This window comes from Otolemur garnettii, unplaced genomic scaffold (genome assembly GCF_000181295.1).
Source record: "Otolemur garnettii isolate 467f Iridium unplaced genomic scaffold, OtoGar3 scaffold00004, whole genome shotgun sequence".
NCBI classification, from domain to species: Eukaryota; Metazoa; Chordata; class Mammalia; order Primates; family Galagidae; genus Otolemur; species Otolemur garnettii.
In genome coordinates this window covers 20,276,512-20,303,986 of record NW_003852399.1, presented here as the reverse complement: position 1 = coordinate 20,303,986, position 27,475 = coordinate 20,276,512, and the positions used below count along the sequence as shown (strand labels likewise).

General features: G+C 36.5%; 1 protein-coding gene across 2 annotated transcripts in view; it reads right to left on the bottom strand.

Moving 5' to 3' along the window:
• ANGPT1 (angiopoietin 1) overlaps positions 1–27,475 on the bottom strand; it is a 238,118-nt gene that overhangs the window by 47,470 nt on the left and 163,173 nt on the right. Inside the window, exons 4-5 of one of the 2 annotated variants that reach the window (XM_012809867.2) lie at positions 22,679–22,911; positions 6,317–6,444 (exon numbers count right to left, since the gene is read on the bottom strand). In XM_012809867.2, coding sequence (XP_012665321.1) covers positions 6,317–6,444; positions 22,679–22,911 — 361 coding nt within the window. The remainder of the gene's footprint in view (positions 1–6,316; positions 6,445–22,678; positions 22,912–27,475) is intronic. The other variant, XM_012809862.2, reaches the window with a different exon arrangement.

Genomic DNA, 27,475 nt, shown 5'->3' with positions numbered 1-27,475 from the left:
TTATTTGCGGCTGTCCCCGGTACCTAGAGCAGTGACTAGCCTTTAGCAAGGACTAAATGAGTATTCGCCAAATATATAGAGATGAAATAAGGAAAGACAGAATAGGAAAACTTCATTCATAAAATGCAAGGAAAGCTGGGGATTCATTTTGGGTTGGGGAAGTGATCAACTTAAATGTTTCAAAAAATTAAAGATAAATAATAACTAAGAAAATATATACTTAAATTTGAATGCAGGAGCCATTAGTAGTGCTGGTGAGAGAGAATGAAGCATTCCTCAGATGGCACAATTTCAAAAGGGCATAGGTGGTGACTTAAGAGAAGTGGTCAAAGGGTAGCTTTACCCATAACTTTTAATCAGAATAAGGAGAAGTGAAAAGATTACGGAAACATTTTGCTAGGAGAAAATAATGTTACTAGTTTCTCAATTAAATTTTACTCTTCCTGACCAGTTATTCCAGAATGATTTTCCCCAGACTTTTATCTCCTCATGGACAATGATTGCTTGAAAGTGGTTCAAATTATATTTGTAAAACTACGAAGTTCATTTACATACTCAAAGGCAGGGATTAGTACATTTACCTAGAGTGTGTAGGGGAAACTATGCCGTATAGTTTTTTTTTAAATTACCATTACGTTGTTAAAATTCTATGCACTTAGTTTTAAAGTCACTCCCACATTTTTAAGAGCCAATTTTCCTTTTATATAGAGACATCTAGTGACTTGTAAATGCAAAGATGTGCTGAGAGTGCCTCTTTTAAAGGCACAGAGAGAGCAAGCCAGAGCTCCATGGGGAGGTAGGAATCCCTCAGGCAGATTACAGGGTTGGAAGCTGCGGTACAGTGACATGAAGGCATTGGATGTACACTCCACAGTTCTTATGAAGACCCAATAGCAGCATTGATAACCACTGCCATTTATGGGATACATGCACAGTAGAGATGAATGACACCTTGTTTCAGGGCATAAACATGAGTGCGACATGGCCTGGCCTCTAATCCCACTCTGCTCTCTCCTGTGCCTCTTAGATATTTTGTGAGGATTAAATGAGTCAATGCATATAGAGTTTTTAGAATGGTGTTTGGCACTTACTAGGCATTGTCATTATTCTCATCTCTTAGATGTATTTTACTGATGAGATCACATGTGTTTCTATTATGTATTATATACTATATGCATGTAATGTAATTTTAAATATATTATAGTTATATAACAATGCATATAATTTTTGTAATTATGAGAATATAGAAAACCAAAATATGCAGCAGCTCAATAAACTATCCTTCTGATTGTGATTATTAACTTCTAGTTCATAATGTTGAAAACATGCTACTTTGCTATAGATATATTACGTATCTTATATATAGTAGGATATACATAAATATATACATATTTAAGAAGTTAGATTCGTTCTAGCAAAGACAAAGTAAAACCGAAAACTGTTATTTCTGTTCAGAAGAAAATGTATTTACTTAACAGATGGAGGAAGGTCAAGAAAATAGATGGTAGGTTTCAGAAAGATTTGAAACATCAAAGGCTTAAAACGTTAATTTGCCAGTATTGTGTGGTCTGTGATATCTGGCAGTGGCCTTCCTGTGGACAAGGCCCCGCTACATTTATTATGCCTGTTGCATTTATTGATCATATGACTTGGGCTTAACTCTAGCCAAGAAAAGACTAAACTGGCTCCTAGCCCAGGCAAGGTCAAAGCTTTCAAGCATTAAACACCTTTTAACATAATACAGAGGTTTAAACCCAAACAAAAAGGGGAAATTTGATTCACATAGTTTTTATGCTTTCATGGGCCATACAAGCTGGAATGATTAGACTTATGGATGTTAATTATTTTTCCATAAACTTAAATGAAAAAAGGCTCACCCCATTTGTTATAGTTCTTTACCAAGAATTAGGGGAATTTTAAATTCTAAAACACATTTTTAGTATGTTACAACAAGCAGAGTTATTATTTAGCGTTTTGTGGATGAAATGAAGCTGAATCTAGAGCATTTGGTTTGGGAAACATGGGACAGGAAAGGAACAATCCTGTTCCCCACTCCGATGCCTTGAAGACAATTCAGAGAGGAATAGAAAGGCGAAAACTAAATGTATAACTGACCTAATTCTCATTTCCTTTCTGCTCGGAAAATTAAAGTGTACTAGAAAACCACCATTGGCTTCCACATTTGAAAATATAACACTTTTCTAACTTTTGCAGACTTTTTTGTTTTCTGGCATAGAACAATGTCAGTCAAAGCCATCCCTGTAAGGCAATTCTGTTATACTTGCAACTCTCTGACTCAGAGATGAACAACTTCTGTTAATAGGTTTTGCAACTTGCTTAAATAGCCCAATTCAATTGATTGGTCTGTACCATCCATGCTATACCATGCATCTCTCACCATTTTTTAATATAGGTTTTATATACCTTTTTTTAAAAAATATAACCTGTTTTTATATAAGTCACCTTTAGTTTCTTACCCTTGCCAGAGCTTCTGGATTACTATGAGAAAAATGTTTGCTAAGCACTTCCAAGGGTAGCACCAAACTGTGTAAGTACAAAGCACAGCCTACTTGGAAGGGTGGAAGTCATAAATATGAATTTCTTACCACTCTTTATAGAATTGGCAGAATACCAATGACATATCCAAATAGAAGAAGCTAAGATCATTGGATGGTGGGAGTGAGACTGCTTATGATGAGAACACAAATTAATTTACCTAATTTTCTAATAATAAATCATTGTGTCACTCACCTGTCACGTGAGGTAATAGGTTCCTATTCAAAAATTATGAATGCTGCTACTTTAATCATCAGTAATAAAACAATGATTTCCTTAGCTCTCTGGTTAAGAGGGTGTAGTCTACAGCCAGATTCCTTGGTTTCAAAGTCAGTGTTCAATTAACAATTTGATTTGGATAAGTTGTTTTTCTAAAATAAGGACAAATAGGGCTGGGTGCAGTGGCTTACGCCCATAATCCTACCACTCTGGGAGGCCAAGGTGGGAGGATTGTTTCAGACCAGCCTGAGCAAGAGCAAGACCCTGGTCTGTAAAAAAAAATAGCTGGGTTGTGGCGGGTGCCTGTAGTCCCAGCTACTCAGGTAGAGGCAAGAAAATCACTCGAGCCCAAGAGTTTGAGGATGCTGTGAGCTATGATGTCACAGCACTCTACCCAAGGTGACAAAGTGAGACTCTGTATAAATAAAAATAAATGAATAAATAAATTAAATAAGGATAATGGGAGAACCTATCTCATAGGGTTGTTCAAAAGAGTAAATGAGTAAGTACAAATATGTGTACGTGTGTGTGTATAAAGTACTCTCCGTGTGTGTGTATGTGTGTGTGTAACATCCTCAGGAGAGGACCAGGTAAATTGTGAAGGCTGAATATATTGGAACTACTGTATTAATCAGCTTCTAAATTACTCTGAGAAAATTGATGCAATATTTGTTCTTATTAATGCTACACTATGTGATTATAATAAGGCATTTAAACAAGTATCTGTATGTCAGTCTGAAGTGTCTGTCTGCGTTACAGAATGGTACTTGTGGGAGGGTGGGAAGGTCCACGATCATAAAGTGAAAAGAATAGAATAAGAATGGACACCTAAGCCCAGAAGGGCAAAGTCTTCCTTTCTTCAGCTCAGTTATCTCCCCTTCTCACCACGTTCTGCTGCTATTCCAAGAAAACTAAATCAAAGGAGGGCTCTGACTAGATAATGTCAGAAAAGCCATGGGGTTCTTTCTGCAGAAACAGAATTAGCTCCTTAAAGGTTAAGTACTGATTTGACTGCTACCCTGCTCAGGCTATTATTTTATCTTAGACCCAAATCTCAGAGTTTAATCTAGTAGATATTTGACATTTATGGATTTAATATTTCAGATTTTATTTATTCCAGAACAATTCTAAATCCCCATAATATGCAAAATCCATCATTTTTTAAGCTTAAATCTTGCCTTCCTGATGAAACCAACCCAGGAGCCAGCCCCTGAACTAGGGAAGCGGCTCCTTTAACTCTGTTTTACATAAACACGAAGGGCAAATCTAGTCCAGATTAGGAATTGAGACAGGACATTTTTCTCCACCTTAATAGGAGCGGTGTTTCTGCAAATAGCCTATGTGCCATTTATATCTGAAAATGTTTTGAACTGCGATTGAGTTGTGGTTATATATAAATCAAAGTTCATGGATTGATCAAAACTTTATTTCTGCTATCCCGTCCCCTTCCACAAGAGCCAGGCTATAAATTTTGGCTACGAAGTGAGATGAATTCTAAAAGTGTAGATAGTCTCGATCTGAAAACTTTGGAAATTATTTTGTTTTTCTATTCACATATATTGTAGAATCATTAGGAGTCTAAAAGGAAGGTCACTTTGTATTTTTAGTTAACTTTACCTTTCCTGTCAAGTTATAAGCTATAGTAGGCCAGACCATAATGAGAGGTCTGGTAGGTCTCTAACAGTACTGATGGTAAATTACAGAGTGTACACTGTCTGAGCTCCAGCTGGAGTGCAGTTTTCACACACTTTCTATGTTGTGCATACGGTGAATGTGTGGTGTGCATGGGTGTGTTATGTGCATGGCATGTGCATAGGATTGGAATTGGACTCAGGTATGATTTCGGGATATCTAAAAGACTCCTCCCTGCCTTAGTTACCCTCTTCTCCCTTCCAGACTGGCCATTGTATCTTTGCAGTTTTTGTATTTTGTTTTTTAAGTCATGGGGCACTTGATTCTATGAAATCTTTCACAGAAGCCCAAAAGAACCAACAGGTGCAACCCAACTTCCCTGCTGGTGCCAGCCACCTCTCCTCCCTCCGGTGCTTACTCCACCAACCCTTTTCCCAGCTGCAGACAACCATGAGGGCCTCTTTGGTGAAGAAAATTTTTTCCCTCCGAAGCGGAATAAACATTGAGCTAACTTAAACCACTAGTCCTTATTGAAATTAGGAGAGAGAACAGCTGTAGAAAGGAAAATAGAATCAGATGGGATCTGGATGAGAGTCTGGACTCCCTGTACGGGCAATTATAAGACATCTGGCAAAATGGCCTCCAAGATTGGGTTCCTTTGCATCAGGGGAGACTGACACTCAGGATGAGTGTGTAAGTTAGACCTACTACACACCACACAGAAGTGCTGATATCATCACCAGCAAGTCATTCATTGATTCATTCATCTATTCATTCAAGTATATATTTGTTGAGGACCTACTATGTGCCAGAAACTATGTTGTGGTAAAAGTTATAGCCCCCACCTTTTAGAACTCTAGTAGTGAAGAATGTAGGCAAAATTGCTTGAGGGAATCAGAGAAAGCCTTCTGTGAACATTTGCACAGAACTCAGAGAAAATGGAAACATGAACGGTTAATTTAGGTGGAACAGTGAGGGGAGGAAGATGGTTCCATCCTGGAAGGGTGTGTGGTCCTCTTGGGACCTTAGGCATCCAGCTAAAGCTTTTATATATTGAAGAGCAAGGCTCTTGCCTCTCATCCCACTTACTTGGACTGTTTTCCTACATACCTTGTTTCAAGCAGACTGTTCCTATCACTACACTTCTCCAGTAATGTGTAACTATCTGTGGATTTGTCTGTCTTCATCACTACACTGGGAACTGCCTGCTTAATATTCACGTCCCTGGCCAGTAACTGACAAATGGATGGCATCCACTTAATTGTATGTGAATGAATGATTTAACAAATAAATAAAGAAAGAGAAAATACACAAAAGACATGTGACAGCAGGAAGATAGTGTTTGCTTACCTCGAAGTTTACTTTGGGTCCTGCTCAACATACTGATGATCTGATCTTCTAACCCACTCTTTTATGTAAATATGAAAAGCAAATCCTTTCAAGAGCATGAACTAAGATAGGAAATGTTTTTCTCACCTTAACTGGAGCAGTGATTCTACAAATACCTGTATATGCTCAGCTCCTTCCCCACAGTATTTGGACTGTAAATGCCCTGTGGGTCCCTGGGACTTTGGAAAACAGCTCTTACCTCTTCTCTGTACAATCAAGGTAGATGTGACCTTGATACATAATCTGTACAAGGTAAACACTTAGGAGCAATGGGTCATCCCAGGAATAGCAGAGAATAAACAAGAGAAATTTGTGCAAAATAAAAGGTTATAGGGCTTGGGGGATGTCTGTACGATGGGGTTTTCATCCTTTATGGACCTGGGAAACAGAGTGTCTCCGGGAGAAAAGAGCTCAGGCATATAAATATTTCCAGTTTAACAAGCTCACAAATCAATCTGATTATCCAGCAATTCAACTAGGATCTGGTTTGCATCTCGTAAACAAACACTTCTGGTTTTACCTTTTTGGGTTCTGGCATATTATTAATATAAATAGTGTAGATTCCACTTTTATTAAAACCAGCTTGATATACATCTGCACAGTCTCTAAATGGTTTCTCTTCCTCTCTTTTTCCTCCCTTTAGTAAAACTGCAAAAAAAAAAAAAAGAATGCAATATGTGAATATCAGCACCATCAGCACCCCACGGACCCTGAGCATTGCTAAGCATGTGACCATTTCCTCCACACAAATGTCAGCACTGCATGTACTGAAAAGTCAGTCATAGAGACAATACTAGAGTCTGAGGTAGCTTTACCAAATTACACAACTGATGGAAAAAGCCTTAGAGCAATTTCTCACTGAATATTTGTATTTTTACTTAATTTCTTAATTCATATTTTTGTCAAGGAACAAATGATCTGTTCACGTAATACCGCCAAATGTTAACAATTATGTCAATGTTTCTGGCAACATTTCTAAAACACTCTTACCTACATTTCACAGGAAAGTTTAAAAAAAAAATGCTAAAATACTTTTTGGACAAGGAAAAGATGAAGATAAATTTAAACACAGAAATGCAGGACGGAAGCTTAAAACACTAAAAGGAGGTAATGTTGTTTTTCTTTGGCTTTTAGACTAAAAAGCTCATAGACTTTTACAAAAAAAAAAAAAAAAACCAAAATAAAAAGCAACCTTCTAAATAACTAGATTTGGAAAATTGAGTTACCACCCAATTCTACCTAGAAAGAAAATGTAACTGAATTTTGTCTTTTTATTTAATACCCCGAAGTTAAGCCACCAGGAAGATGATGTACAAATAAAATAGCAAACGAATAACACTTTTATGTTAAGCTATATTAGGGGACAAGTTACAGTAAAAACTAGACGTCAAAGGAAGAGAAGAAATTTAGAGATAGTCCCTACTGAGAAGAACCTTATTTTACCCACTGAGCTTTCTCTATTATTATTAAGTTCTTACTATGAAATAAAATACAAATGACTCTATTTAATCATTCTTAGCTAAAGACATATGTTATCTTTATAAAATATTTATGATTCACTATTTTCTACTATATATTATATTATTTTAGCAATCAGTTTCATTAAGTAATTGGTTTTCCTAGACATTAAGAGTAAGAATATTTTATAATCTTAGTCAAGTGGAGAGACTCATGCCTGTAATCGTAGCACTTTGGGAGGCCTACAAGGGTGGACTGCTTGACCTCAGGAGTTCGAGACCAGCCAGAGCAGGAGTGAAACCCTGTCTCTATTAAAAATTGAAAAATTGGCAGGAGTCTGTAGTCCCAGCTTCTCAGGAGCCTGAGGCAAAAGGATTACTTGAAGCCAAGAGTTTGAGATTGGTGTGAGCTATGATGATGTGATGGCTCTCAAACCAGGGAGACAGAGAAGGCTCTGTCTCAAAAAAAAAAAAAAGTTTATAATCTCGCCTTTAAAATTTCCTGTTACTTACTAAGTATCTGCCTTTAATCACATTGGGTTATAATGATCTTTCGTAACAAAAAATATCAAAGACAATTAATGATTTTACATTCATTTTAAAAACTCTGAAAGTCCAAAACTACTAGCCAGACTTAAATTTTAGTTCCATGATATTCACTAACTTACAAGCAATAAGCAGTCTAATCTTTGTAGAAAGAATTAGTGTCTCAATATAAATGTTTCAAACTTTCAAAGATACTAAACTATGTTTTTAGAAAGTGAGATATTTATTATCTGATACGTTGCCATAACAAAAAAATAATTTAAAAGAATTTAATAACATCATGATTTTCCATATAGTGCATGTTTGCACTAGTGGTTTTAATTAGTTGCATTAATAATTATATCCAAATACAATTACTGTATCAACTTGGAATAAATAAACTAATTAGAATCCTACAGGTTCATATGATAGTGAAGAACTACAAATGTACACCAAAACCAGTTTAAAATGCTTACAAAATGCCTATCAAAATCCATAATCAATAACATTAAATATGGACATATCAATAGGTTATCTAAAGGTATCGTTTTCAAAAGTATCAATGCAGCTTCTTGGCATTTGCTCTTTTTAATTGCATGGACATGAGCTGCTATTTTTAAAAAGTGAAACAAACAGGATTCCTAAATTCTAAATACTGGATCTGTTCATCTGTGGAAAAGTAGAAAATCATGTAATTGGACACAAAATAAAAAAGATGTAAAGAAATACCAACTAAAGTTTATGATCCCTTGAGAGGAAGAAAAACACAGGAAGATGCGGTCAACAGGAACCCAATGGAAAACCCGTTTTTCTTTTTTGGGTGAGAAAGTGAGAAAGTCATCTATCTAAGGAGAAAATTCTTCTCTTGCTTGTACCACTTCCTGCCCTCCCTCGTTAGGTATGTAAAGAGAACACATTCCTGCCTCTCTCCCCTGCCACCTCCCCTCCCTCTGCTTTTCCCCTTCAGGAAGATGTGGGTGAAGAGGTCCTATGTGGGAAAAGGGAAGCTATTTGCACACATTTTCAATAACAGAAAAGGGAAAAATTGGGCATTATCTTATTTCTGTGGAAACTAACTGTGCAAATATGTTTTCCAAACCATGAATATGAATTGTATACCTGGGAAAATGGTTTAAGGATTCTCTCATAAAAAGGCATAGTATTGTGGTTATATTATGAAATTTTTGTGTTAGGGCAACATGTCTGACATGTGTATTTCTTTTTTTTTTTTTATTAAATCATAGCTGTGTACATTAATGCATTATGGGGTACAAAGTGATGGTTTTATATACAATTTGAAATACTTACAACCAACTGGTTCACATAGCCTTCCCCATACTTTCTTAATTATTGTGTTAAGACATTTATACTCTGCACTTGGGCTTCTTCCATGACTTAGCCATTATTTCATTTCCTTGTAATTTAATTTGAATTTTTGAAAAACTGAAATACATTTCTATTCAGGAAAGAAAGAGAAGTCATTCTTTTCAGAAAGATTAGATTGTTTATATTGATTCCCTGTTAATAAGGATTATGGTTAAAAGTTTGATTCAGGACACATTCAACAGTATTAGAGCGTTTTCAATCAATTTAGGAAGCTTTGTGCACAGCTTACCTTTATAGATGTGGTTTGAAGAGGGTTTCCTTATAAGGGTAGATTGACCTTCAAGGATTTTCTGTTTTTTTAATCTATAAAGTCAGGTAGTTATACATATTTCTGAGGCTGGTATGTGAATTAGATAGCTCATAGTAGAGTGAATGAAGAATAGTAAGTACTCAAGTTAGTACTCACGAAATATTATTTTGTGCTGGTAGTGACAACATGGTTAATAGCCACACCATATTGTTATTTCTTCCTATGGAAGGGACAGCAGCAGAATGCAGAAGGCCAGCCTGTCCAGTCTATGGAAAGGTTGCTGCTGCTCTCTTTCACCCTTACGTCAGACATTGGCACTGAATGGATCCAGGGTAGTGACAGTTTATTGGTTCTATCAGGATCATGTAACTTATACGATCCTCTCTTTGCCAAGTGGGTTAATGGGCCTATTTCATTCATTGACTAAATTAAGTTAGACCATTGCTGTTTAAGTGTGAAAGAAACAGATAATCTAATCTTGCTGTACATTATAAACTTTACCTGAATAGTTAAGATTATATGAAGATTATTTTAGATAAAATTATATATGATATATATATTCCATCACGGTTGTGGTAGGGCTTTCAACCTTATAATTTTTGCTTGACTATTTTCTTTGTGAAATGCTGGAGAGTTCCAAAGTTCAATGTCATGCTTAGATATTGAACAACTGGACACATAGGAAATATTTTAAAATACAGAAAGATAATATCAACAACGAATTTACTAAATATTGCAAATTACTCAATATTGCCTCTCTTTCTCCTCACCTTCTGTGTTGACTTCTCTTGATCCCTTTTCAACTTATTTAATTGTCTCTTCTCTTTTCTCCTTATTGGTTTCTTTCTCTTCTCACTTACCATGTAGATATTCACTAAGATGGCATTCTTGGCTCTCTATTCCTTATACCTCTGTTCCTTTTGCAAACTATCTATCATGCCTTCAAACTTTTTAAGATTTTTAAAATAAATAAGCATTTTAGTAGCATGTTTTTTTTTTTTTTCCTCTTAACCTCCAGATCCCTATTTCTACTTATCTGTTGGGTAGTCCCTACTGCTGCCTTCTCTTAGTTCAACTCATCCTACATTAATTAATTCAAAAAATATTGGCAGATCATATACTCCTAGGCAATGGAGACACAGACATAAGAACAGCCAAACATGTCCTTAATGTAATCACATTCTTATGGGAGAAAGAACTATTATATTAACAGATTTTCCATGACAGCTCATGATAGCCATAACCATGATTAGCATCTACCATAATTTGTATCCTCCATGATAGGGGAAAGTCAATTCAAGGTGACTTTAAAAAAAGCTAATTTTTTTGATCATGTGATTTAATAATCCAGGGTAGAACTTTAGGTAAGGTATGGTCAGGTTTTATGTAATGTGACCAGGAATTGGTTTATCCTTTTCTTAATCCACTTATTCTTGGCTCTCTTCCCTGTCACAAGATGGCTGGCCACAGCTACTGGGGCTATAAGGTTACCAGTTTAAATACAGCACCAAATAGAGAGATCATAGGCAATTGTTATCTTAAAGGTGTGGATCAAGAGCATTGGGAGCATTCAAGAGAACCTTCCCCATCTGCCAGGGGGACTCAGGGACGGCTGCCTAGAAGAGCTCACACTTGAAAGAACAAAACATGTAGAAAAGCTTATCTGAGCTATATTTTAACAGCCGGGTATGTCGGTTCAAAGACTTCACCCACACCAATATCAGCAAATAAATCTAGAAAGTCCTAGGAAGGAATCATTATTCATTCTTTTCATTTAGCCTTATCTGTACAACTAAATCTTCGACATCTAAAGGGAGAGAATGGGAACCTAAGCAGGTGTGTGCCTGTCTTTCACCAGCCAACCTTTAGTCAACAAGCAACCTGACACCCCAATGCCAGCAGCTGCCAACTTTATCCTGCTCTCTCTTCATTTGTCCGACAAATTTCAATCCAGATGGTACATTCACCACCAGATGGACTTCAGGGAAGGACCCATGAAAGCTGAGGTAGCGGGTCACTTCAATTCAGATGAACCTTCAAGAGAAAACTTCCTGGAATGTGGAATTAGTAATTCCAACTCTCAGTAACCCTAGCAGAGAACATAAAAGCCAATTAGCCTTACTACTACAGACAATACCATGTATAAAAAGCCTAAGCCCTTGCTCCGATCCATTTCCTAATATGTAACTGTAGCATTCTATTTAAACTTTGTACCTGTAGCTAATCGTTCATGTCTTTCCAGTATTTAGCAAACATTAGAATGCCTGTGTTATTTGTTCAAGGATGGTTTTTATGGGACTCTTTGGACTATCATCCTTAGGGAGATCATAGCACTAGACATTGACCTTAAATCTGCTTTAACACAACAGGTTGCTAAAATTAACTGAGCTTATGAATGAGTAAAAAATAAAAAAACCCAGCACATCTAACAAGGTGCAAATAAACAAATGATTGATTAGATGCTGTGTGTTTCAGTCAGGTGTGTGGCCATTTTGCAAATTGTCCCCAGAATCCTAATTTATTTGAAGAGATGTTTATGAGTGGAAGAAGGTAATAACTTGTATTTTGAGGGTGTTAAGAGCTTAAAATATTTCTAGGAAGCCTAAGTGTCAATATTTTGTGGGGGAGTTTAGGGGTGAGGGAGATTTACCAATGAGTTTATAAATCAATAAACAAATATGTGTAGCTACACAACTATACACAAGTTTTTTACTTATTATAAGTGGAAAATTTCAGGGTTGGTATTTTTTCTGAATAGAATACACGTGCAAACAAACCTATATATCTGTGGGCTGACTGATATCTCAGCATGACTATTTTTAACCTAAAAAAATGACAATTACATACGGTTTTATATGTGTGTCACAGGATAACAAACACATATATTCTAATCCTTAATACTCTGAATGTCTTTAGTTAAGGAGCTAGAACCATCTTCTATTCATTTTCTCTAAAGTCCCTCCAGCCCTGGTATAAGTGAATGCTTGAATATCATTTATCTACTGCATTATTACTTTAATTAAAAAATATTGAAAAAAGAGCTATTTTACTCCCATTTAAATTCTTTATATGTACATATTTTATAGATAACCTATGACATCTGTACTATCATTTTCTTGGTGGAATTATAATAATCATGACCATAATAAAAGTAGCCAGACTTAACTGAACACTTACTTTGTGTTAAAATCTGAATTTTGAGTGTCAAGTATGTTTTATAGGCTTCATTTCATTGAATCCTCCTAAGAGTTTTCTAAGGTGGAGTTGCTATTGTTTGATATGAGGAAACTGAAGGTCAGAAATGCTATCTAACTTCGCCAAACAGGAGAACTCTCTGACTATGCAGCTGAAAATCTTAACTACTTCTTACTGGGCTGTGGAGTAAAGTCAAACCCCAATAGAATTCCAGAGTCACCTGTGGCAGATTCCCCAGCAATTCTTATCTCAGCCGACATGGACAAAGAAATGACAAGAAAGAATAAAAAATGTTGACCTGAGGATAGAAGTGAGTCCCTGGCAGTAGAACTGTCCAGGAGGTGGGGACTCACAGAGACATGGGAAGCAGTGGCGGCCCACAAATTCAAAACCTAACGGAGGATCAGGAAGTAAGAGGTTCCTGACAGCCACACTGAATGTCATCGTGTCCATACCCTGAAAGTTAGACTGACTCAGGACCTCCCCCTGTTAATTTTAGGTATAGACTCACAGCCCGGTTACTTTGGCTTCCACAGTCATGAGAAGTGATACAAAACCAAAAGATAACACAGAATTGTTGATATGAATCATAAAGTGTGTGGGTTTATCTAGGACACCAGGCAAACTCTAAGGTGTGTGGTGCCTGGCAGCAGAGCTAGGACTAGAACTCAAATGTCATATACTGTCTGTTCCTTCTGAACCATCATGCCCTGCCCTTTTCATTGCATACCTCACAGCTGCTTCATGGTGCTGGAGAGAAACCATCTCAATGTACGTATTGTAAAAGAACTCTGGTGGTGAAAACAGAGTATTGACAGCTAAAAATAATATGGTGTATGTAAAAACATGAAAAATACACAAAAGAGGTTCAACTACATTGACATTAGATAATAATTTGACTTCTTTATAAATCCACTATAAAGGTGACTCATCCTTGGTAGATCACATATTAATTGACTCTTTATCGGAGGGAACCTCACTCCAAAAGTGACACTCAAACTAGGACTCCAGTATACTTAAAATTAGCTATGATGTTGGTACTCTTTGCTTGATGATAAATTATGAGCTCCCATAGGAGGCTAAAAGTGTTTTGGATGACTAGTTTTACAGGTTCTTTGCAACTGACATTTTGAAAAATCTTATGCTAAAGATAAGTATTTGTATGCATTTAAAACTACATGGACAGTTGTAACATTTCTCAAGTTTTACCTTTTCCTCCCTCCTTAGGGTGTAAGAAATTTCACAATATTTTCATTCTATGGTTGATGTGATTCATATATACTGAAAGATGTTAATAAAATGTGCTTTGTGACTTTTTCTCCGAGTAATTATAGGTATCATTTGGCTCCGTGTAAAGTACCATAGCTTAACCGTAACTGATGCTGATTGTTCCATTTTTGTTCCTGGATTTGTAAAATAGCTGTTGTATTGACTTGAGTGTGGGTGAGTCCAGGAAATGACCTCGTTGAAAATCTATTCAGACTATGTGCACTTCTTCACCCTAGCCAACCAATCCATGAACACAGAAGAGAAGAAGAGCTGGGGTTTGTTCGTAGAATTGTTGGAACATCAATAAGACACTCTTTTTTGTGGCCTCTCCCGCTGCTAACTTCTAGGCCCAGCTGGAACCAGGAGATATCCCTTTCAACTAGTTCATCTTGTTTCTGAAGTTGAAACTGTAATTCCAAGACGGAATTAACCACAAAATTTCAAATCTCCCCCCAAAAATGTGGTTTAGAAATAGTTCATGGGAGAGGTCAAGGACTGTATTATTTTTGATTTTGTTATCATTAGTTTGGCTGTCCACGATTCACACAATTTTTTTTAACAGAAATTACGACTGTTCAAAAGCAGATAACAGCTCCATCAAAAAGGAGAAATATACCATTTCCGAAAATAAACAGTCACTTTTGCCTTAAGCTGTTGGGTTTTATGAAAGGAAGTGCTAGATAGGGTGGTTCGTTTTAAGGAAATTGTAAATGTTTGACATATAATTTTCTGTCAAGATAAAGCATTTCCTTCATTAAACGGGAACGAGTCTTCACCACAGTGTTCAGCGGATGACTTCCTGTATTTTTCTTTCTCCTTTTACCTAACGTTGAATTGTGCCTTACAAGAAGTCAATGAGAAACCAAGTATTTTCCCCAGTCAATGAAAATGATATTTCTATTTTTATCAATGTTTATATGAGTGACATTCAAGCAGTTTTAATTTCCTCCCATCTCGTGCGATGTTTTTAGAGTCATTCTGAAACTCGAGGGACTTGCAGTTCAAGCTATCTCATCCCTCCACGGCATGATTTACTTCACAAACTCCATAGACACAGCACGGGAGGTAAATTCCTTTCAGATGGTAGAATTACTCTGAGAACAGAGCCAAATGACTCTTCGGCACTGAGAAGGAAGCAAATGCCTCATTTCCCCTTTGAAGGAGGCCAGAAGCCCCCGAATAATGATCAAATGTTCCGTATCACTGCCGTCAGCCCCTGGGAAAGACACTTGAGTCCCAATAATATAGATCCCTTAAAAATCTGGGCTGCCATATGCCTTTCAGATGATGGGAAGTAGTTTTCAAAAATGAACTTTGCAAAAAGCTCCTATGAGTTGAAGTTTGTACTTCTTATTAGAAAACTAAGTACATAAATATATTCATTTTTGTGTGTGTGTACATTTTTAAGCATTCTCTGCCCTATGTGCCTCCCTACCTAAAATGGTTATCAAGTTTCTTGAAGGTAAGTATATAAAGATTTCTGGTTTTATTTATCTTATTCATTTTCCTCTTCAACATGTTTGATTAAACCTGTGAATCATGTGATTCACTAAAGCTCTGCCCATTGAAGGGCATATCCATGTTCCAAAATTCATTGTTCCTTTTACTTGACAGCTATAGTTCCTCACCACTGAAAAGAATCCCTTTCACAACAGTCTTTTCTCTCTTTTATAACACTGCTCACTGTTTGCCCCTCCTCCCCAATTCTACATGTTTCTTTTGGTCTCCTCTTTTTACATTCTGCCTCTTAAAGAACATGAATTTTCTGTCATTAACTTTACACTCATTACTCCATTTAATGAATGGACTCATCACCTTACTGTGTAACTTCTCTGAAATGGTATACAAACGTGTGCCTGCATCCCTGCTCTGTGGAGTTGGTGGGAGTGAGAAGGGGAGAGAGCAAATTTGCAGCAGATTTTCTAATGGATCTGTGACCTCCAGACAGTTAAGAGTCATTGCTTCACATGGACCTTCAGTGATTTCACCACCTGTCTCCTCCAATCTATGTGGTTGCAATTTCTCTATTTCTCTGCCTACTGACACTGTCCCACCGCCACCTTAAAGTGTCCAAAACCAAATTCATTGTCCTTCCCCCTTAAACCTACTTCTCCCATCTTGCTGATTTTAAAGAATTCATCAACACTTCCTAATGTATTTAACCCAGACATTTGAAAGTTTTATTTTATTTTACTAAAAAGTCTTTATTTCTTATTGATTCTAAATTTGTTATTTTTATACATTTCTTCCACTTCATATTTCCATTGGCCTCTGTGTATTCTTAATCTTATTATTTTTTCCCCAAAAGATCACTTTAAGAATTTGATGAAAACTATCAATTCTACCTTCCCTTCACAACGTAGTATAGAGGGTAATATCCCATCTCTAGAATTGACTTTCTGGGTTCAAATCTTAGCTGCTCACTTGCTAGGAGGATGATATTTAAAAACTATTTACCTCTTGGTGTTTGGTTTCCGTATCTTTCAAATAAGGTTAATAATAGTACTTATATTATAAGGTTGTTATCAGAATTAAGTGAGTTAATATACCCAAAGGACTTAGAAGACTGGCTCATGCTACATATTTGCTAATATTATAATACTATCAAAAAGTACCTATCCGGTTTCCCTGTTTCCAGGCTTCTCAACTTTTCAGTACATTCTTCCTAAATTTTTACCAGGGCAATTTTTCTAAAATGTAAATGTCACCATTGTCCTTACATATTGACAATGACTACTTGTTGCTTTAAGGGAACCAATGTTGCTTCCTTGATCTCCCCCAGTTAACCTTATCTTCCACTCTCTTGCCCTGACTCTAAGATTGGCTGTGGATCTATGCATTCTGCCCTCCTTCCATGCTCTCGTGACTCATAGCTAATACACATGCTGCTTGCACTCACTTAGCTAATACACAGTTGTGTGCATCCTCTACTTCATTTTGAAGACTAAACTGCCATCTCTCCAGTAGAGCCAACTTGCTTTTGTTTTAATTCTCGGGCACTGGTTACCAGTTATATAACCTTGCCCAGATTCACAAGTTCTCTATAAAGGTTATGAGACGATTCTGAACATAGTAGCTCCTTCTTACTACTATCATATGGACTAATTTAACACATATAAAATTAAGAAGTTAGAGTCTGGATAAGTTTTCAATAAAATCCCCAAGAAGCCTCTATAGATACTGGAGTCCGTTGTTCTGTCCCTGCCATAATTTTCATATTCCTCCTGTGTGCTTTGTGGGGGCTTAGCTATACTGGGGTCCCCTCCAGCAAAGACTTCTGGGAAATAATTGTTTACCTCTTCCTCTTCTTTCCAAACTCTACATTCCTTAAAGCCTTAGACTAAAATATATCTTTCTTTCCTTTTCTTTCTTCCTTCCTCCCTGTCTTTCTCTTTCTTTCTTTTCTTTCTTTCCTTCCTTCCTTCCTTCCTTCCTTCCTTCCTTCCTTCCTTCCTTCCTTCCTTCGTTCTTTCCTTCCTTCCTTCCTCCCTCCCTCCCTCCCTCCCTCTCTCCCTCTCTCTCTTTCTCTCTTTCTCTCTTTCTTTCTTTCTTTTCTTTCTTTTGACAGAAGAGTCTTTGTCATCCTTGGAAGAGTGCCATGGCATCACAGCTCACAGCAAACTCAACCTCTTAGGCTCAAGCAATCCTCTTGCCTGAACCTTCTGAGTAGCTGGGACTATAGGCGCCAGCCATAACACTGGTTAGTTTTTTTGTTTGTTTGTTTTTTGTTTTTTTTTCTTTTTTCTAGAAAGAAGGAATCTCTCTCTTGCTTAGGCTGGTCTCAAACTTGTGAGCTCAAGCAATGCACCTGCATTGGCCTCCCAGAGTGCTAAGATTACAGGTGTGAGCCACTGGACCAGCTTTAAATACATCTTTTATTCTTTCTAGTGGTCTGAATAACATTTGGCACATTATAGAAGCTTCTCAAGTATTTGTTAAATAAAATGGATAAACATTTAGGAACTGTAAGTCCATCTTTGCATAAAGGGCGTGTTTTTGTTTAGTTTTCCAGTACTTTTCTGCTATGACATTTGATGCTGTGAGATACATTTAAGCCCAGTATAACTTATAAACACATTTTCTGAAGTAATTCTCCAAATTTTACTCTTCTTTTTCCAAACAAACAATACTACCATTTTGAATGTTACTCAAGGTGCTACGATTCTCTTCCCCTTAGAAGAGAATCTGAAACAGAAAAGTTATTACTATATTTTGAATGAACCAATAAATTTATGGATCATATCTTAGTATAGCAAAATGTGCTCCAAGCTGATTTGACTAGTGACACAATGAGTCTGTGTAATTTTATGATGGGCCTAAATACTATTTTCTTTTTTTCTCTTCTTTCTTTTGCATACTTTGTTAGTAATTAAATTCTCAATAAAATAATACGTTTACTGTGTATATGTTCAACGTATGATGATGTTTTAACTACCATTGTACATACATGACCAGTGACTGTTCGATAGTCACAGTACCCAATTATTCTCCCTCAAAGAATTCCAAACTTTGTTTCTATGCTATTATCAGTGTAAACTATTTAATTCCGGTAACTATTTAATTTTGGCAATTTTGAATTGCCAAAACATGAAGCAATCAGCTAAGCTTTGACACTGTGATAACACTGAGGGCAATATTTCTTTAGTGGGTAATGTTTCTAAGAATAAATGTGACCAAATGTTTGCAGACAAAGGTTAGACAAAAATAAATGTGCTACCCAGAAGCCTTACAAAATAGATGTAATTCAGTTTGCAATGACTGTTTGCCCAAGATGCTACTATTGTCTATTTAGAAAAAGAAGAGAAAAATTTGGAGAATTATTTCAGAAAATGTGTTTGTAACTTATACTGAGCTTAAATCTCACAGCATCAAATGCCATAGCAGAAAAGTACTGTAAGACTAAACAACAATACTCTATGCAAAGATGGACTTAACAGTTTCTACATCTAACAAATACTTGGGGAAAGGCTACATTTCTAGCTAACACTTCTGAGGAATTCTTAATCATATAACTTTAATGCGTTATAAGCTTTTTAAGGAATGAAAAGAAAACAACTATAATTTTTCAGCATTTATAAGAATAAGTATACTAAGTATAAGTATATGCATATACATATATATGCCATTTATAGGACATGTAATACATAGTATTCATATGTATATTTACATCATGTCCTCTTTTTAACTTGATTGACAAATAATAACTATACATTTGTGATATAAAATGTGGTGTTTTAATATACGTATACATTGGGGAATGAACAAATCAGGCCCATTAACATTTTTATTACCTCACATAATGGTTATTTCTTTGTGGTGAGAGCATTCAAAATCCACTCTTCTGGTAACTTTGAGCTAGAGAATTTACAAATACAAGTTGTATATATTTATGGTGTACTACAAGCCCATCAGGTAAATGTTATGATCCCATTTTAGAGGTCAGAAAAATGAGGCAAAAATAGTTTCTGGGATAATTGTCAACTGTCAAAAATGCTAGAGCACTGTATTTAAGAGATTTTTCTGAAAAAAATTGTTTATAGATAGCATGTAATAAATGTGGGTTTAATTGAATCTTCAGGAGAGACAAAAGGAACTAAAATTTAATGTGTCAACTGTGTCCCCAACACCATGCTGTTTGCTTTTATATTGAGCATGTAAATTAATTCTTTCCCTAACATGGTAAAATAAGACACAATTATCCTGACTTTAAAAATGATGAGACGGGTTTATAAAGGTTAAATTAATTACCAATGACAGGAGATACTCACTGAAAATTTCCTTTCTTGCCCTGTAGTATTATATTCGGGCTCCTCCCACAAATGACTGACTCAGAATAAAGCTAGAAGGCATTTAGGGTCAAACAAAAGTTTTTGGCTTTTTGGAGCAGGACACAGCTCATTATGTTTTTAAAGATTTTAGAGAAGATGTCTACTTGAGCTTTTAAAATATCCACTTCCCAAAATTTGATGCATTATGTATGTATATTGATTTTGGAATATTTGCATATATATGAATTTAAAAGTAAAATATTTAAATATAATCCTTGATATATATGAAAAATAAATTTTTGGTCACAAAGCAGAAAAGGAAAAAGGAAAATGCTTTTACCTCTGTGTTATAAAATTGGAACAAAAGTTCATTTTACTAACTAATATTTAATCCAGTATTATGACTTTGAAATTTTTTTTGTTTATTTTTGTTTTTGTTTTGAGACAGAGGTCTTTGTCACTGCTGGTAGAATGCTATGGCATTATAGCTCACAGCAACCTCAGACTCTTGGGCTCAAGCAGTCCTCTTGCCTCAGTTTTTTATTTTTAGTAGAAACAGGGTCTCACTATTGTTCAGGATGGTCTCGAATTTCTGAGCTCAAGCAATCCACCCACCTCGACCTCCCAGACTGCTAGAATTACAGGAGTGAGCCACTGCACCTGGCTGACTTTTAAAATTTTTAATTTGCAATAACTGAAGACGTTGACTCTAGGGAACATAAAGATATGCAGAGAGTTAAAATCTTGATAGAAATCGTATGAACGCTACTCTTCATTGTTGTGCCTGATTGCTAAAATAACTAAATATCTAGTTAGACTAGCTTACTGTGAAATTAAAGGGAAAATAAGAGTAACAAATTAAAAAAGTAAAAACAAATAAATAAAATGGCTGTAAAAGTACAGAACCTTTTGGAACATTGGGTAATTCTCTTATAGCAGGATTAAAAATCCTGTAGTTAAGTCAGGATTTACTTTAGGGTTGTATCATTCAAGAGAAATTCAGTAGAACCTCCATAGGTGACCACCTTTTATGTAACCTCCTTACACTGACCACTGCCTTAACATCCACGGGTCATGGAGCACTCATCTCAATGGAAGCTCCTTACAGTCATTACCTCCATATGTTAATCAGTTTGCTGTAATCCCTTGGGCAGTCAGCTTACAGAGGTTCTGTCATACATGCCTAGAGGCCTGGAGTATAGACAAATTCAGCTCAATGATAATTATTTCTATTTTTTAGATATGCTACATCATAGACTAGATACGATGACTTTTCTCACTTCCTAAGTGGCTGTTAAGTGCATGGACCATGGTTGCCATCATAATTTTTAACAAATATTTCTTGAATTGAACAGCTGCTTGCTTGCCTAATATTGGACCCAAAGTCCAAACCTAGCCATGCCATTTAACTTTAAAGTCACACCCCCTTCTTCTAAAAGCTTAGGGACATATTTACTAGACAAATTCTAAGAAAGGAAGTTTTATGATAAGTTCGCAGACATACGAGCTCTGTGAGAATCACCAGGGCTCGACAGCTCTAAAATCATGAAAAAACACCCCTCAACCCCATGTGCTTTAAGTCTCAGAATGATAAGAAAAATGTGTTTTCAATCATTCCCCAAATGGATGCATTTCAATAGGAGAAGAGATATGTCTCATATTAATACTTAATTTTTAAATACTCAGGAGCTCTATTAAAATTCTCTGGCAAAATCGTACCATGCTTTCCTTCCAGTGGGCTCTCAGTCAAGGTTTTGGCAGGCTCTGACTGATTAGCAGGTTTTTTCCTTCCCAATCACATTACTGAGCACACCCAAATGGAGCTCTGGGAACTCACTGTTTGAAAAACACTACTTTACTTAAGTACATGAAAGGCTTGTTTAGACTATCTATAGGAGATACAACTCGAGGTAATGGAGTGTAATAGAGAAATGTGAAATGTCTTCAAAACAAGATCACTTACTTATCCTCTATATTCTTATCTATACATGTAAGTGTGAAATCAAGCTAATTTTTCACATAGCTCGAGTCCATTATTCAATTAAGGGAGCCTCCGCATGTGTGTACAGCTTATATACGCTGAACCATTTCATGAATGGTCACATAAGCCATAGTTTAATGACAATAACTTTCAGATGTAAGTGGAAAGTTCTTCACTTCTCCTCTCATCATGATTTACAATTCTGTCCCCTTCACTCAAAGGAAGGTTGATGAGAGAGGAGAAGTGTGGAAGATGATCTCAAGCTGCAAACTTTAAACAGCCATACCGAAGCTCAGGGGCGGCTCTGCATGAAATGAACAGGTGCACAGTCGCACTCATTCAATAGTTGTTGGGTGGATGGACGGGCAGATGGAGGGATGTCTCCTAAAGAGGTACCAACTTTCACATATTCTGAAAGGTTAAATGGCTCCAGATATTTTAGTGATATCAAAAATTCCTAATTTCCACTGTTACAAAGACAACACAGTATAAATGTGCCTACATACCTCTGCTGTATCTTCCCTGCACTGGAATCAGCACAATTGATTTTAATACTTTTAATAAAAATTATACTTCCTCACTCATCAAAGTTTTTGGGAGCAGTCTTTATGTTCTTTTATATGCAAGCAGTATTTTCCTTCCCCCCTCCCAATCTGAAAAGGAAATAAGTATTAGTTTTGATATTGGAATCCTCCTGAAACTCTCCCGGACACTCTAAGCCAATCTATAACATTGGCTAACTTCTGTCCTATTTAGCTAAGTGTCTAACACCCTAATACTAAATATTTATCTATGATGGTAGAATCGATTGTATCTAATGTTAATAAGACCCAGAAAAAATCAGAAAGCTCTTTTAGAAAGATATTGTGAGTTCAAAATTTAAGCTTGTGAATATATTCTCTGAAGTTAGAAACGGGAAAACTGTCAACAGAATTTCATGAATGATCCTTCTAGATGTTTCTACATAGCAATCAATGCAATTGCATTGAGTATCTACTTGCTCATATAAAATAAGGTATTCACTACACCAAAGGGAAGAGGAAATTCTTACCACCTTCTTTAGTGCAGAGGCTGACGAGGTTGTGGACCGTGTCCATCAGTTCCAACTGCTGCTTCTGAAGGACACTGTTGTTGGTGGTGGCTCTGTTTAATTGTTTCTCCAGCTCCTGGATTATATATGTTTGGCGAGTAACCAAGTTTTGAAGGTTCTCTTTCTCTTCCTTTAAGGAGTCCAACTCTTCCTTGTGCTTTCCCTCCATTTCTAAGATTTTATGCTCTAGTAAACTATAAGGAAGTAAAAATAAGACTTAGTTTGGACAATGCTACTCCTAAAAAAGCACCCCACTAAGAGCCTTATGATTCTATTAGTTCCTAAGTTTACTTAAAATTAGAAATTTTAATTAGATATTTCACCATAACGTTTCTTAAATTTGAGACTCGTGAATACATATATATTTAAAGTAAGTTTATATATAATATGTAATATATAAACATGCCAAAGGAGCAATCATTAAACCAGATACTTTCAGAGTAAGGTTTACTTCCTAATTAAATCCACTTCCTTGGGGGTGTCTTATTTGCAGGGTTACTGACTTAGACTCAGATAGTCACCATCTGGAGAAGTTATACTTCAACTTCATTAATGAAAAAGGCCCAGTATGAATCAAGGATTAAATCTTACAATAATTCTGTGGGATCAAGAGCAGTAATATTGACACAGAAAACACAGGACCGGAAGATAACCTATCTCATGTTGCAGTGAATTCCTGAGACTTTGGATACCTGGTCCTGTATAATAATCACTAGCTCACTTTGTTTCTGAACTCAAGGTTTACGGTTAGGCTTACTGCCACCTCAAGTTCCCAGATCAGTATCTAAATAGTTAAGTAAAGGAAGACTCCACTGAGCTGGTGGCAGGGACTTTTGGATGCTTTGCTCAGAGTGCTGCAGCCATCCCCTGGGGATCTCCCTCTCTCTGAGCTCTTTAAAGGATACTCCCTTTGTACATTGCCCATTAAAAATGATAGAGAATGCAGAAGCACTCTTGGATCCTAGCAACTGACTGGAATAAAAAGCATTAACATTTTATAGAGTGTCTAATATACAAGTATGTCTCAGGGGAAAAGCTTATTCAGTTTCTTTAGTTCTGTTTTTAGAAGGTTCAACCATTCCTTAGTTTACAAGGTGTTATTCAAATGCAACATACAAGAATGGGCACTTTAATTTACCCATTAAAATTGGAGAAACAGAGCCCTGAATCATTAGTATCAATTTTTGAAAAGGGGACACTCGGGAGTGTTTTAAATTCAATACATAAAATAATAAAATAAAGTAGATTGAAAAAGCCAAATTTTCCAACTCCATGAATTGGGGGACAAGCTTTAACATGGGACTGTCCTTTACGCAGATTAAGAGGTACGGAGACAATTGCTCGTGGGCGCTCAGATCTGTGCCCATAAACCAGGCCTCCAGGCAAAGGCAGGGAAGTTGCCTGTGAAGCCAAGCCTGAAAAATACCTCGATATTTTTATAAGCACACATATAAGACCTTACTAATCTACAGCATCTTTGGTAGCGTGCCCAGATTCACATGTGACAATTTCATATCGAGACCCATTAGGGGAAGCTCTGTGACTTCTGTAAGATAAGAAAAGCTACATTTCAGTTTCTAATTGCCTTCATTCTACTGGGCACAGCAGAGAAAGCAGCTCCGCCTGGGAGTATCACAAACCCAATTAGGATAGAGAAAGGCAAACTGTGATGGTCACTTATTACAAATTTTTTTTTTTTTTTTGAAATGAGAAACTTAGTCAAGGAAATGAGAATAAGATGAAAGACAGTATCTCTAAGGGGTAGGGTGTGACTCACCATCTTTTCGTATTTTTTCCTATGCCAATAAACTGTTGCTGTTGGAGAAGTTCATGGCGAAACAAAAACGAACAAGAAAAAACAACTGCCCTGTCTCTATGGGGTCAAAGCTGTATTCCATCTTCTGGCTAAGTGGTTAGTGCACTTGCTGTGCGTGTCAAAGGAGGTTTGCTCAGTGCCTATTAATTTTTAGTCTTCAGACCTGAGAATTAATCACAGCCACTGGCTTAGCTGATTCTCAACTTACTTTTAATTACTTTTTCCTTCTCTTGTGGTAACGATCAGATGCAAGACGCCCATAATTTGGAGTCATTAACCTATAAGAAAATCCCCTTTCAAATTCCCCTGGAGTTATAGTCCACTACCAACTAAATTTAGCAATAACTGTTAAAATGACAACCATGTGTATTTCAGAATTTGGAAGCTAGTGTCATATAATATTGGATAAAAATTCTGAATTGCTATTTTTCCCTGAAATGAAATAAACATGTGTCTTTCAGTTTTCCTAATCAGCAGGTAACATTCTGGTTTAGAAAATGTCATGTTATAACTTGTATTTTATTAGTTGCTAAGTGCTAATAGTTAAATAAAATATAAAATGACACTTTTCTTACCCGACGGATTTCTTTCTAGAGAGACAATCTCAAATGTAAAAAACAGCAGCTATAAGAAATTTCTGTTTCGGGCATGATACATGTTTTTGGACTTAGTGAGTCCAAAAGTGATTTTCCACTTTTTACGTCTGATGTATCCCTTGTTCAAAAAGACATATACTGAGGGAAGACGTCTATCTGAAATGTAGATGTTTTGCTTGTTTGTTTTGTTTTGTTTCACAGGATAATTCTAAAAGAGCTGACAATGGAAAGTTGATCAAAGAAGTTCGGGTGCCAAAGGAAACAATTCTGGACAGCAGCTTGTGGAAAAAAGACCTACATTTCCCGAGTAAAAGGAATATATGGTAGTATGTTGGAAAGAACATTAATTTTCATAGTTCACTAACCAAATTTAATGTACTATGACTAGCAGGTATCAAAAGACATGAACGCAGCCTGTCATCCTGAAATAGATACCCACGTAGAGTGCAGAAGAGACCATCCATGGAAAAAAGAAGCCTGCTCTACATCACAGACATCTCCGGGGATTTGGAAACCCAAATAATGTGCATGACAACTACCAGCAAATTGGAAACATGTTACATTGTTTTCCAAATGGCAGATCTCACCAGTTAATTATTTCTTCTGTTCATTTTCCCATCCCATATTTTCACTTGGAGCTTCCTTAATAATGTCTGTAGTCTAGTAATTCTCCATTAACTTTATTTATTGGGGACATCCTTCATAGTAATTATAACTTTTTAGACTTCTTCAAGCAAAGCTGATCTCTTCTTGACCCTTGCTTTGACAGCCCTCATTCCTCTGTTTCATCTTCTCCTCATATTTGGCTTCCAAAGACTGTATTCTCTTTCCCCTGAATTCTTCTTATCCATTGGTTATTTCCTACTTTGGAAGTTAGCCCTTCCCTGCCTTTACTTCCAAAATGGTTTCAATCCAAAATTTACTTGCCAGAGCAATCTGTATACTATCTCCACTGACTCTCTCATTCTTGTAATATGCCAGTACAGTTGTGTAGCATTTAAAAAGCCATATCTCCTTTGATTCTTAAAGCAATATAGTAATAAAGATCAAGTAAATATTACTAGATTCCACACACAGGACAATTTTCAGGATAATCTGAAAAGAGCTGAGAATGGAAATATCTTATCCCAAACCATGTAGGTATTAAGTATCAGAACCAGCAGGTCTTCTCCTTCACTAAATCACAAATCTGCCCATGACATCCTTCTGTTGTGACAATGAGTGTTACATAGTCTCGTCTCTTTGATTTAGTACAATGTAACTTCTTCCTATATCTGCTCATTCATTTTATACCAGGAACCAAAGCATCACCTTAGCATCTCTATAGTAATCGCTACTCTCCGTCTGTTTATTCTGAGAACTTGTCTTCCACCATATTCACCCGATCCATCTTTCACTCCCATAGAAACAATATTTCTTTGCCAAACCAGTTTGTTAAATGTAGTCTGAGATTTTACGTACAACTCTACCTTAACACATCTGTCATTAAATTTAATGTTTTCATTCAATACCCTGATCACATTCCATTTTGTTCCTGAAGCCCTTCACTGGTGCTTTAACATTTTCCCTACTCATGTTGGTGGGGAGAGGCCACCGCAGCTAGGTAGGGAGACTGTATAGAAGCTGGTCTGAAGGACAGCTTTGCAGCTCCAGTAATGTTAAGTAGGCTAAGTGGTCATATTTTGCCCGATGACAGTCTCCAAGAGCGAGTTTCACTTAGGTTGAAGTGTGTAACACGAAACCTGGATGCTGATTCCAAACTCTGTTCGAGAGTGTGTTCAGTACATTTTTTTAAGGCTAAATAAGAGCCTCAGTGTTAAGTTTGGAGGAAGCCTAGATTACATCAGCAGTTTTTATTAAGATACATCTTTCAGGATTAGTGTTCTATGTAATAATAATTCATGAAATGTGCACCTAAGTCCGTACAAATCGAGCAAGAAGCCCAAAGACAGTTTCTCACAGGCTTCTCGTTTCTTCCTCTTTCCCATCTTTCTGAAAACACTTCGAGATGAGACATGCATAGAGTTTTGGCACTTCGCTTCCAGTTCGAGGCAGAGGTGCATTTCCATGAAGAATAAAGTAAACAGAATAATCTAGGGCTTGACCTTTACCCAGAGAATTGAAATGAGTGTCCACAAAGCCCTATTTGAAGTTTTACACAGTCCCTTCCCTCCAACACGTTACTGGAAATATTTCAAATCATTGAACACATCTTGAAACTTTCACAGAAAAAGCTCTGTCTTTTAAATTGTTTCCCACAATAGAGTTCTTAACATAGCAGCCAATGAATTCACAGTGGTGACAGTTGCCTAAGTTCTTTGTGTGTAAATATAGCCCTTCAAACAA